At 59.3% G+C, this 12,201-nt stretch overlaps 3 protein-coding genes across 3 annotated transcripts; all 3 read right to left on the reverse strand.

Moving 5' to 3' along the window:
• Nucleotides 1-839: 839 nt before the first annotated feature.
• On the reverse strand, nucleotides 840-2,171 carry LMJF_17_0770 (conserved hypothetical protein; the record flags this gene model as incomplete). Its single annotated transcript, XM_001682267.1, has 1 exon — nucleotides 840-2,171. One exon carries the CDS (start codon nucleotides 2,169-2,171, stop codon nucleotides 840-842), a length of 1,332 nt encoding a protein of 443 aa, XP_001682319.1.
• Nucleotides 2,172-3,598: 1,427 nt separating this feature from the next.
• LMJF_17_0760 (conserved hypothetical protein) lies at nucleotides 3,599-4,570 on the reverse strand (the record flags this gene model as incomplete). The annotated part of the gene is made up of 1 exon (XM_001682268.1): nucleotides 3,599-4,570. The coding sequence occupies one exon, from the start codon at nucleotides 4,568-4,570 to the stop codon at nucleotides 3,599-3,601; it is 972 nt and encodes a 323-aa protein (XP_001682320.1).
• A 2,725-nt stretch (nucleotides 4,571-7,295) lies between these two features.
• Nucleotides 7,296-10,547, reverse strand: LMJF_17_0750 (conserved hypothetical protein; the record flags this gene model as incomplete). The annotated part of the gene is made up of 1 exon (XM_001682269.1): nucleotides 7,296-10,547. One exon carries the CDS (start codon nucleotides 10,545-10,547, stop codon nucleotides 7,296-7,298), a length of 3,252 nt encoding a protein of 1,083 aa, XP_001682321.1.
• Nucleotides 10,548-12,201: the final 1,654 nt, after the last annotated feature.

Consider the following 12,201-nt stretch of genomic DNA (forward strand, 5'->3'; position numbering starts at 1 on the left):
ATGAAAGCAACCGCCACGTAAAAAAGCATCTGCAATCACGGCAACGCATCCCCTCTCCTCTCCCTTCGGCTTCGTCCCACCTCACCCCGTCCTCCCTCCCTCTCTCTCGTCACCTTGGAGTATCACCAAAGCAAAAAAAAAAGAAGCGAACATAAAACAAAGACAGACCATATACGACAACGAGGGGCTTTCAAACGTGAGTCCACGTCTTTGCCACTTAGCACGAGGTCCTACTCCACTCTCGAGCCTCCGACCCTGCCACAGGCTACCCATCGCGTGGCGCGAGGCAGCCGTAGACACACGCCGGCGCAGCACTGCGCCAGCTCAGGCATCGCAGCACGGCATCTGCCTCGAGCCCTCCCCACCCAGCCGCCTCGCCGTGCCGCCCCACACCCGCTCCCCCATCGTGCCGGCGGCCGCGTGGTGCGTCTCCCGCGGCGGCGCAGGCTCCCTCCACGAGTGGGCAGCGATGGCGGGGTGGGATGTGTTCGAGTCGCGCTGGCGCCTCGTCGTCAGTCGTATGGGTGGTGCAGGCGTGCTCGCTGTCTCGGGCTGCTCCGACGCCACGCCGTCGAGGGTGCGGCCGTCGGCATCGGTGGCGATGAGACGCCCCGACTTCGCTGCAGCGCAGGCGCGCGACCCTGTGACCGCCGCAAGTGGCTCCGGCATCCCGCAGGGATAGAGGGACTGCCTGGCCTCCTCACACAGTGGGGGTGCTGGACCCTGCGATGCCGCGCACGGAGAGGTGTGCCTCGTCGTCAGGGAACGTAAAAGCGGAGCCAAAGCAAGAAGGCCGACTGGATGGTGGGGCATTGGTGTCGGTGCACGTGTTGCACACCTCAGCGAGTACCCTCCGCGGGCATCGACAGAGGCACGCCCAACAATCGTCCTGCACGTTGTTTATTCATGTCCTTCAGGCCTGCTGTTGCCGTTGCTGCTGTTGTGGGATGGCTGTCGGCCAAGAGGCTATCGGTGCCAAGAGAGGGGAAGGACTGCAGAGCAGAAGGTATCCCAGCAAGCGTCGTGTGCTGTCGCTCCCGCCCCGCCGCCGCTTTCTCCGCTGCAGCCGACGATATCACCGTCGGGATCCCGCGGCACACGATCGCCACCACCGCACGCGAGAACTTCCCTGAGTCGCGGTGTGTCCACCCCGTCATGTTGTAGAGTAGGTCGCCAACCGCCATGATGTAGAGCGGTGTGAGCTGCTCCTCTGGTAGCACGACGCCGAGCTGGCTTGCAATGGGTGGCTGCTCCAGATAGAAGCGAGTGCGACGGGCCATGCACACGTCCATGGCATTGTCAAGGAAGGCAGCGCGCGCCTCCACCGCAAAGCGCTGGCAGAAGCGATCCATGGCTTGACGCTCCTCAGCGTTCGCGCCCTGTCGTTTCCAGGGAGACGCGCGGTCCTCCCCCATCACACGACGATGGCTCTTCGCGTTCACGGTGGAGCGCGGCACATTCTTGGGCACAGGGTGCGCTGCCCCTGTCTGAGGTCTGCCCTTCCCCAAGCCCCGCGTAATCGATGACGGCGAACGCGCTGCCGGCTGCGCAAAGGCACGCTCCTGCTGCTTGAGGCACGTGATAACTGTTCTGCGGTCCTTCTCGAGGGCAATCGCATGCACAATGCGCTCCTGATGCGCGACAGAGAGCTGACGCAGACGAGATAAGTAGTAGGAAGTGATCGCCCCCTTTAGCTCTGCGGGCAGCTCCGGCACGGGACGACTGGCTGAGAGCAGCTCGAACGGAGGCGGCACCACAGGCTTGCTTACTGCGCGAGAAGTATGCATGTTGCGAGCCGAGCGCGCCGCCAACTCCATCTGCGTGAGGCCACGGCCACGATGCTCTTTGGATGCACAGCAAGTGACGGTGGGGCCGAGACTCAACTCGCAACGCCGACGTACCAAGGACTGGGCAGTTGGATCGGCCCAGTCACGCTCTCGTTGTGGGGTGGCGGCAGACGCTGGTCGAAGGTTAGAGTTCTTAATGTAACTCTTCATAACCGCTGCACGATCGCGCACTACGCTTAACATCACCGAGTTCCCCACGAATTCGCGCACTGTCCGCGCGGCGCGTGCGGTGGTGGCAATCGAATACGGCTGCTGCTCGCCACCGGCGGCGGAGTACTCGGCGAACTCGCTAGACCGAGCCGCATCGGCGCGCCGTACCTGCATGATAGTCCGTCCACCGGGAGTGCGACGCACGACACCCCGCTTTGCGGTGGCCGAAATAGGTGCGCCGTCGCTTTGCTGGTGCCTCCGTGCGGTTGCCTTTGTGCTCGGCGCCGTCACCAAGGCGGCCGCGGGGGTGTTTGCTGTTGGTTCTGGGGCAACCGGACTAGGATCTGCAACCGTCATGACAGACGAGCTGGGGGACGTGTAGTCAACGGGAGCGCGGGCGGAAGAGCTAGGCATCGGTAACGATTTCGGAAAACAGAAATCTCCACTCGTGTCGGTGCTGCGAGCATCCACATCGGATGTCTAGGGGTCGGTGCGTGAGCTTTTCGATTGAGCTGTGGCGCTTGTGCTGCAAAGCCACGAGAGATGAAAGATGCTCAGACGCCAAAACGCGGAGAGGGGCAGAGAGAGTGAGAGAGAGTCGCGTGCGATGCTCTTGTGGAAGACGCAAAGTCAAGTCAAGGAGCGTGGCACTCCGTATCGACGAAGAGATGGAGACGGAGGAAGAGTCTGCTGCACAGTCCAAAGACATTGGCACCTGCGCCCATACAAGATACACCTACCTTCATGAAACCTCAGAAGTGCGCACCACGCGCGATGGAGACTCATGCAGCTCAGTGAATTGGCGGCACCCGATCTCCGATCCAACACGTGTGCGACTGTGCACTCTCTCCCTCTACACTGTCGAGATCACAATGGTGGGCATGACCCTGTGCACACTCCTCACCGTCTTCTCGAGAGGGACTCCGACTTTTGCGTGCGTGTGTGTGTGCGTGTGTGCGTGGTGTCGCACCACGTCGATGCTCAATTTCAGCGACCAACGAGAGAGACGAAACAGGAAAAGGGGACAAGGGGACAGAAGAGAAGGAGAGAAAGAAACACGGAAAAAGAAACGAATAAAGCGGCAGCGGTGCCACTACAGCGGATCTCCGTCTGGCTCCTCGGATGGCCGTGCTGGAGACTGGAGCCGTGACAGTATTCGCCTTGCCATCTCCCCTTCTTTACCTTTCTGACGCCCCACTTCACCCATACCCTTTTCTTGTTTTCGTCTATTTGTCGGGTCTTCGTCACGGGGTGTGACGAAACCACCGATGCAGTTCATCACTTCCATCACAACAAACACGAACAACGCCAACAGCGTGGGGCACTGGCGACGAGGTCACACGGCAGCCACCACATCGCCATGGCTAAAACGGACAAGAGGGAGAACAAAAACACAACAAAAACAGCAAGAAGCGGCGCCAGTTAAGAGAGGGAAGGGGGAGGGAGAGGGGGAGGGAGGAAGAGGGGGGAGGGCGAGAGAACATTCCCTGTCAGTAGATCATCGCCCCAGATGTATCCACATCGGCTTCTGTGTGTACGTGTGTCTGCTCGAATGAGAGGCACGCTTCGGAACTCGCCAAGGCGCATACACGACAGTATGCCTACTGCCTGCCCTTCCTCTTTTCCTTCTTCTCCGACTTCTCGATGTTTCCACCGCCCTTCTCGCCAAACGACGCGCTGCTGCCCATGAGCTGCACCATCTCCTTCGCGGCCTTCTCGAAGCGCCGCTTCATGACAACGTCCGGCTCGAACCGCTGCATCCATGCCCGCACCACATCCGCCACCTCGTCTGCGCACTTCGCGGAGAACAAATCCTCGTGATTATCCGCTGTCTTAATGACGGCCGGCCTTCGCAGGCCAAAGAACTCCCTATGAATTGCAACATCTGTAATGGGCTGTTTTACCGGCACAAGCAGCTGAAGAGGGTGGTGCACCTGAGCGAGGTGCCGCACGGGCACGTAGCGGTGCTCATCTCGCACCAGGCCCTTTTCCCGAAAGACAGAGGCTGAGGAGAAGAGGTGATCCTCGTAGAGAGACTTATCCACCGCTGCCGGGTACGGCAGAGTTGTCTCCAGGGCACTTCTCAGCGACTCGATGGCGAACGAGAGCTCGGCGGGAGGCACGTTGACGTCCTTCTTCGCCTTTGCGATCTCCTCTCGCTGCTTCGTGTTGCGCACGAGTTGTTCCGTCACCAGTGGGGTGTCCAGAAGCAGCAGGGACCCAATGCGATGCGGATACGCAGTCGACGCAGCCATGCGAGCTGCCACCAAAGCACCGTAAGAGTGCGCCAGCACGTGACTCCACTGCACGTCCATCGCATCCAGCACGGCACAGACGTGGCGGCAGGACTGCTCCATCACGTTGATCTCGCCAATGGACACCTGCAGTGGAACGAAGACGGCGCCGTGGTCCCATGCAAGCGAAGAGAGCATTGCTTCGTATCTCTTCGCGGCCTCCTGACACGCATCTAGCACGGCCGTCGCGGACTGCTCCAACCGAGCGACACTATGGTCGAGAATAACGAGGGGGCGGGGGCCGAGTTGATCGCCGTGGTAGAGCACCGTTGTCGGCATGCTCGATCGAGCCTCACCGTCTTTCACAGTGTGCAGCTGCCAAAGCCTGAAGGTCAGCGTGCGCCATGCCTTTGTTGAACCTGTCGTCCGCCCTGCACTGTTGACAGGTGGGGCCGGCGGCGGTGGTGCTCCGCCCATGCCTTCTTTCCTACTCGAATCAATGCCCGATGCGGATGCAGTAGTTGCCGCTGGCTTGGAAGAGCCGGCGGACGGCGCCGTCGCCGCATCGCCGGAAGCGGTGCCCGCGGCCGCGCGTCTCATCCACCTTGCCGAGCGCATCACGAGCTCTCGTTCTTTTGTTGCTGCCGAAAATTCGTGTGGCCGCGCGGACGAGCGCTTCCTTTAGTCTTGCAAAACGGCCGACACCGTGGATACGCGTCGCGCAGCAGAGGAGCCACAGAAATGCACACGTGTCCGGCTCTTCTCGTGGCTGCGTTGACTGACGTCAAAAAAAAAATCGTAGCAGCCGACGCGAGGTGCTGAGGTAGTGCGCCTCTAGAACCAGAAAGGAAGAAAAAAAGAAGGGCACGGAGACAGTGAGAACGAGGGAGAACGTAAGTGATCGCGTTAAACTGTGAAGACACGGCTGTGGCGTATTTTCCAGGCATTCGAGAACTTGGGGAGGGCGGACTTGCACACGGAATCCGTGGCCTTAAGCCCTCATCCTTACACACGTGCGCACACAAGAATTTGCGTGACAGGGGCCTGTGCGCGTGTTTCAAGAACTGATTGTGGTACAGAAGCCCAGCCCTTTGTTGCTCGTGCTCTCTCGCACGCTAGCCACTGATGACGCTCCTCACGGACCTCGGAAGAGCACACAAAAGCCATAGGATGATTGCTCTTGCGGCATGCTTTGGTGATATCGTTTTTGTTTGTTTGTTTGTCTGCTTCGCCTTGTTCCATGCTCCGCCTTCGCAAGCTGCTCGCCGGTAAGTCGTTGAAGCTCCTCACCCCTTTTTTGTTGCTTGCAACGCCCTCCCTCTCTCCCCCTGCCTCCCTCCTTATGAATCTCATGTACCCCCTTCGAGCGCGCACACGCACTCTCTGAAAGTAGGGGAGAGAGGGAGAGAGACTCCGAGAGATGCAGACACCACGCGCAAACGAAGACACTGGTACCCCCTCGCATCACGTGCACATTTGACCTTTTCTATCGACGAGTCCATTCGGCCGTAGAGCATGAGGTCCCACCCCACTCTCGAGCCTCCGACCCCGCCACAGGCCACCCATCGCGTGGCGCGAGGCAGCCGTAGACACACGCCGGCGCAGCACTGCGCCAGCTCAGGCATCGCAGCACGGCATCTGCCTCGAGCCCTCCCCACCCAGCCGCCTCGCCGTGCCGCCCCACACCCGCTCCCCCATCGTGCCGGCGGCCGCGTGGTGCGTCTCCCGCGGCGGCGCAGGCTCCCTCCACGAGTGGGCAGCGATGGCGGGGTGGGATGTGTTCGAGTCGCGCTGGCGCCTCGTCAGTCGTATGGGTGGTGCAGGCGTGCTCGCTGCCTCGGGTTGCTCCGACGCCACGCCGTCGAGGGTGCGGCCGTCGGCATCGGTGGCGATGAGACGCCCCGACTTCGCTGCAGCGCAGGCGCGCGACCCTGTGACCGCCGCAAGTGGCTCCGGCATTCCGCAGGGATAGAGGGACTGCCTGGCCTCCTCACACAGTGGGGGTGCTGGACCCTGCGATGCAGCGCACGGAGGTCACCCCAGCTATCAGGGAAGGAACGTCGAACAGGAACGAAAAAAAAACAAAGGTGTGGAAAAGGCCAAGAGTGACGCAGCCACAGCACTGACAGCAAAACAGAGGAAGGAGAGGAGGAGGAGAAGAGCAGCAAACAAGCCCTGATGTATGCGCGAGTACCAATGGTAACGCTGCTGGCGTTCCCCCGCGCCCCCCCCCCAACCCCAACCCCTTTTTTTGTTGTTGTTCGAGGAAGTCACACAAACGTGCAGAAGGAGAACACAACGATTTTTGTTGGTTTGTGGTGTTTTTTCCTGAGCTGCGGAAATGGAGAGGAGTACAGTAGCTTCCGCGTCAGTCCTCACCCGATATACATACATATATACATATATATATATATATATGTACATGTGTGTATGTATGTATGTATGTATGTGTGTGTGTGTGTGTGTTTGCACGCATCTGGAGGTCCTCTTTGCGCTTGTGCCAGATTGCCACAGAACTCTATGGAAGGCGCCAAACACCGTGTGATGCGTGCGTCGATGAGTGCAGAAGCGGATGATCGGAAGAAGACGAACCAGAGAAAGGAAGGGAGAACAGGCTTCAAACGGGAAAGAAGAAGGGGAAGAGGAGGTGGCAGCAACGACGCCAACACGAAAAGGCAATGACAAGAGGAGGTGGAGAGAAGGGGGGTTGGGGGAGGGGGAATACATGTACACGCACACAAAGACACACACATACACACAAAGAGCCGGAGAAAAGGGAGGGGAATGCGGTGGTGGGTTTTAGACAAGCGCCAGACGAGCATACTCTGCTAGTCCGCACCCGCTCGCAGTGGAGGGCGAGAACGAGGACACAACGAGAGAGAACAAAGGGGGAGGGGAAGCAGAGGCGTGTGTAGCATCCTACTAGGCTGCCACGGAACAACGTGAGATAGGGGACACACCGTAGCAAACGATGGAGTGGCAGTAAAACGCAAGGGTCGGCATCATCCCCAACAGCCTCACAGACAGGTGACCTCTGTCGTATGCAGAAAGGGAGAGACGGTGGTCAATCCTCTCCATCTGCCTCCAACGCCATGCGGTCGTACTCTAGACGGGCAAAGCGGTCCCATGCTGACTGCTCTGAACCACCGAGCAAGCGCTCCTCGTGCGCTACGAACGGGTCGCGTTGCTCAAACTGCAAGAACTTCACCACGTTCGTCAGCAGGTTCAGCGCCACCGCAGCCGCCTCAGGCTCACGCATGAGGTCTGAGAGAAAGAGCCCGCGATACTCAGAGCACCGCATCATGTCGAACACCTGGCACACAACGTCCTCGAAAGTGACCAGCCCTTCCTGCACGTACTGGGCAATCTTGTCACGCGTGGCGTTGTAAAACTGGCGTAGCTCATAGACAGAAAGCACCCCATCCCCGTCCAGGTCAAGAACGCGAAACCAGTAGCGGATAGCTTGCGGAGTGGACTTATCCTCCTCCGAGAGGCAGAACCAAACAAAATCTTCGTAGCCGATGCGATGCGGCACATTGCAGCGGCGCCGCCGCCCGACTCCAGCAAAGACGCGCTGCACAATGCACGGGTTCATAACATCCTCCGGGGCGTACCGCATGAGGTCCTCTGGCGCCAGTAGCATGTCGCGGTCCTCATCTAGCTCCCAGAAGCGGCAGTACAGCACGTAAAAGTGCTCGTAGGAGAAAAAGAGGAGTACCATGTTGATGTCCTCAGCAGAATCGACCTGACGAAAGGCGTCGATCAGCCGCGACGCAGCCAGCTCCGAAAAACTAATGCAGCCCCGGTCAAAGCGGTCGAGCTCGTAGAAGATGCGGTAGATGACGGTGTCGAGGTACTTGGTCTGGAAGTCAGGTGTTTGCCGCAGAAACGCAAGCCCCGGGTGATAGGCGAGGAGAACATTAATGTAGGCGACAAAGTCCTTGGGTAGCAAGAAGGACCGCAGGGGTAACACGCTAAAGGAGGGTCCCGGGGTCGACACAGCCTGGTCGTTTGCCTCTGCCGCTGCGCTCATAGCCGCCAGCGACGCCGCTGCTACTGGCGAGGTAGGCAGGTGGGAAGAGAGAATCAGCAGGTCGAAAATGCGCCTCACCATGTCCTTGTTCTTCAGGTAGGCCTCGTAGAAATACGTCATGTGCTGCGCTGTGATGAGGAAAACGGATGGCAGCCCAGTCGCACCACTGCCGCCGCCGTTGGCTGTGTGACTCATTAGCGACGATGAGGACCCCAGGCGACCGTTGCCGTGGCGGGTCTGAGGCGGACTACGATGCTCTGCCGCGTCAGCATTCCCATGGTGCATCTCCCACTGTATAAGGCGCAATACGAGAAAGGCGAAATATCGCGGGACGCCAAAGCACTGGGAGCACAGGCGTTGCACGCACTGAATAAACTGCTGCCTGTACAGGAGCTCCTGCTTAGCGAAGGGTAAGCTGTTGTGGTTGTGGCTACCGCTGCGCAGACGTCCACCCAGCAGCCAAACCCGCTGAGAATGTCTAGGAAGGGGAGGAAGACGACCAAACTCGCGCTGAATGTAATGCGCCACCTGCCGATCATCGAGCGCGTGCAACTGTGACATCGGCGCCACCTTCTGCGCCCGTCGCGATTCGGGGAAGAGCACACTGTCTTTGCTGGTTCCAACGAGCGCCCCCGCGTTCGCGCCGACGCGGCTGCTCTCCCCTCCGTCGTACATGGGAGCCGACATGGAGACGCCGTCGGCAATCTTCAAATGAGGGTTCTCGTGCTTGCTGGAGAGAGGTCCGCTGATCATCATCTCTCGCGTAGTCGGGCGCCCGAGGGGGAAGTAGAAGCGGGGTATCTCCTCGTATGTGGCCACCCGCCGCGACGGCGCTGCTCTTGGGTTGTTGTTGCTGCGGCTCCGCTGGCGCGGAGAGGGGGAGTTGTGGGAAGAGTTGGGAAGAGCCTCCTCCGATGACGAATGATGAAAGGACGGCGATTCCGTGTATCGCTGCGGCGAGACTCTTGCGTCGCTCGCGGCATCTGCCCGCTCGCTCGACGCCGCCGCACCAAGCGAGACACCACTTCTCGGCGTCAGGGGTGCTACATGCTTCTCTGGTGTCAGTGATGCCACGGGCAACGCAGCAGATTCGTCAGTGTCCCCTTTGACATCCTGCGGGGTCGGCGAATGCGATCCATCCGCAGGCGGCACCCGCCTCTCTTGTGCAGAAACGGCGCCCTTTCCGCTTTTGCGTCGGCGCCGACGGGCACTAGTCGAGCGCACCCTAGCAGCAGTCGCCGAAGGGGTCGCCTCATCTGGCGGCAACGTAGTCCCTCGCACTGGGAGTGCAGGAGAGGAGAATGCAATCGAAACCGCGTGCGGAGTCGGAGTGGAGGCAGGAGTGGCCTGATCAATGGATGGAGCTGGGGCTTCGTCACCCAAAGGCCGCGGACCTTCCTTGGTGAACTCCTGCTTTCCCTTGTCCTCTTCGCCGTGAGTAGTGGATGAGGGAGGCTCACCGTCCGACTCGAGTGCTACGCTCGTGGCAATCAGTTTGTTCTTGGGGGACACTTTCTTCGGCGGCGCCTTCGTCGAAGGTGGGTTGGCGCATGTGGCGACGGGCTGGCTGGTGCTACCACGTTGCTGTAGCTGCAGAGAGGACGCACTGTCGCGTGACGCTGCAGTGCAGGCATCGCTGCCACCCCATGCCTCCTTTGCCTTAGCAATTCCAGCGTCCACGAGCACGTCTCGAATGACTGCATCGAGGCCGGCTCGAGTGCTTGGCATGCTCATCCAGTGCCGCATCAGCTCCAACATTTTCCACCGCGCGATTTCGTGTCCTGGTGGGCCGCGTTCTTGAAGACTTTCAAAACGCTGCTGCTGTGCCGCTGTAAACCCCGCAAACTGGGCCGACAACGTTTCTGGCGAGGACGCCGCGGAGTCTTGAGGTGGTGACTCGACAGCTAGAGAGGTCTCGACTCCGGCATGGCGAGAGTAGTGTCGGCGCCCCTTTGCCTCCTCGCCATTGTCTTTCCCATCTCGGTGGGTTCCCAGCTCCGGCGAAGCGGTGCGCGCGATTTCCTCAGCAGAAGACGGCACCGGCGGTGAGGAGTGAAGATGCAAACGCGGCGAAAGCTGCTGGTGCTGGTGACGCAATGAGCTGCTTTCATTGGCAATGGATGGAACGGAAGGGCTGCTAGCTCCCCGCCAAAGCACGGGATAGCGATACCGAGTCTGTCGATCAAACTCCGTGGCAGGGCGGTCTTTTTCGCCCATCAAGGCTGGCGAGCCTTTGGCGTCGTCCATTTCAAAAAAGTGGTCGCCATTGTAGCCACGCAGCATCGCGTAGCGGTCACCTGCTGCGCTTCTCCCCGACACTACTCCAGACGCCCCGGTGTACTGATTAAAGTGTCCGTGGCTACCTGGGAGAGTTCCAGGAACTGTGGAGTTCATCCCTGCACCACTCACAACCTCGTTGGCGCGGCGCCGCACAATGTGAGACGAGCGATTAAGACCGTCGTAGTAGCCGCTACAGTTGTCCTCCCTGCCCGCCGATCCATTCGCCGTGGCGCTGCCTATGTGCCTGGTGCTGTGAGGGCTAGGTAGCACTGCTTCTACACTCTCAGACGACGTTGCCTGTGCGGTACCCCAATCACCAGCAGCGACAGACGGTACAGACAAGCTCCGATGAGACACACGGCGACCAGCTGCCATTATGTTTGCAGTGTTCCTGCGGAAGCCGTAGTGCGGCGAGGGTGTGGAGGGGGGTACAAAGACGGTCGGCTGAGAACCAGATGCAGATCCTTGGTGCTTCGCCAACGCAGACTCTCTGCTGCGGTTGTTGGAAGTGCTACTGCTGCTCGCTGTGGGCGGAGAAGTCGAGCCGACATAACTGCTACTCCCGCTTCGCCGCGCTTGCTCCTCCTCTCCGGACCGCGACCAATGCGCGCGCGGTGACACGCGCGCCAAGGGTTTTTCATTCACCCCGTCCCATGCGCACTCTAGTTGACTGTTCATCCGGCCATCTTGACGCATTTACACTACGTGGCATAAACAAAAAAGGAGAGAGAGCGGACAACGATGTGGCAGGGATGTGCCAGTTCGAAAAAGGAGGATGAAGTCGATGTCGCCCTGTTTTTCGTTTGCAGCTCGGGCTCCCTACCTCCTTTTCACGCAGCAGAGGGAGAGGAGAGGCAAGCAGGGCAAAGGCTGACCTGATGACAGCGCGGTGTCGCAGCGGCAGACAGATTGGTATGCTCTAAATACGGAAGTAAGCAAAAGAATCGAGTAAGAGTAGCGACACACAGACCCACGCGTTGAGCACGCTCGCACAAGCATACAATAATGAAGGTGAATGTGCGTGTGGAACAAGGAATCGCAGCGTGATACAGCTCTGCTCACATCGAGTTAGAGTTGAAGGAACGAAACCAAAAGACAAGAGTGGCTGAAGAAGAGGGAGAGGTGGGCGGAAAGAGGGGTAAGAAGAGCCCTTCCTTCTTGTTAACTTTGCGCGTGTGAAAGAGGATAGCAAGAAAGGAAGTACACTCTGCACGCGCACACAGAGATGTACAGACCCCTTGCTCGGCGCGTGAAGTCCGATGCCAAAGTTAGACGAACAAGGTCTATGGTTCGTGACACCAAAAGATGTGCAGGAAATGGGGAGGAGAAGAGCCAGGGAAGAGAGGACAGAGGAAGAACTCCGTCGGTAGCAACACTCGTCTCGCTCAAGTTTGCTGTATAAGGAAAAGCAGGAGACAGGGAAGGCCGGGGTGTTGCCCGAGTGTATTCTGCGCCGTTGTGGAGGAAAGGGGAGGTGTCAAAAGAGTGAGGAGCGAAAGGCAGGAGGCAGCAAGTAAACACAATAATAAAAGATTTCGTTCGAAAAGACCACAGACATAGGCGTCTCCTTTGTCGTGGCTGCATGTGGCTTGCAGTCACGTGCGCAAAGGGAGTTGGCTGAGCTCAGTACAGCCCTCGCGCTAGGCATAGTTGCCTT

The sequence above is a fragment of the Leishmania major genome, chromosome 17 (assembly GCF_000002725.2).
Source record: "Leishmania major strain Friedlin complete genome, chromosome 17".
NCBI classification, from domain to species: Eukaryota; Euglenozoa; class Kinetoplastea; order Trypanosomatida; family Trypanosomatidae; genus Leishmania; species Leishmania major.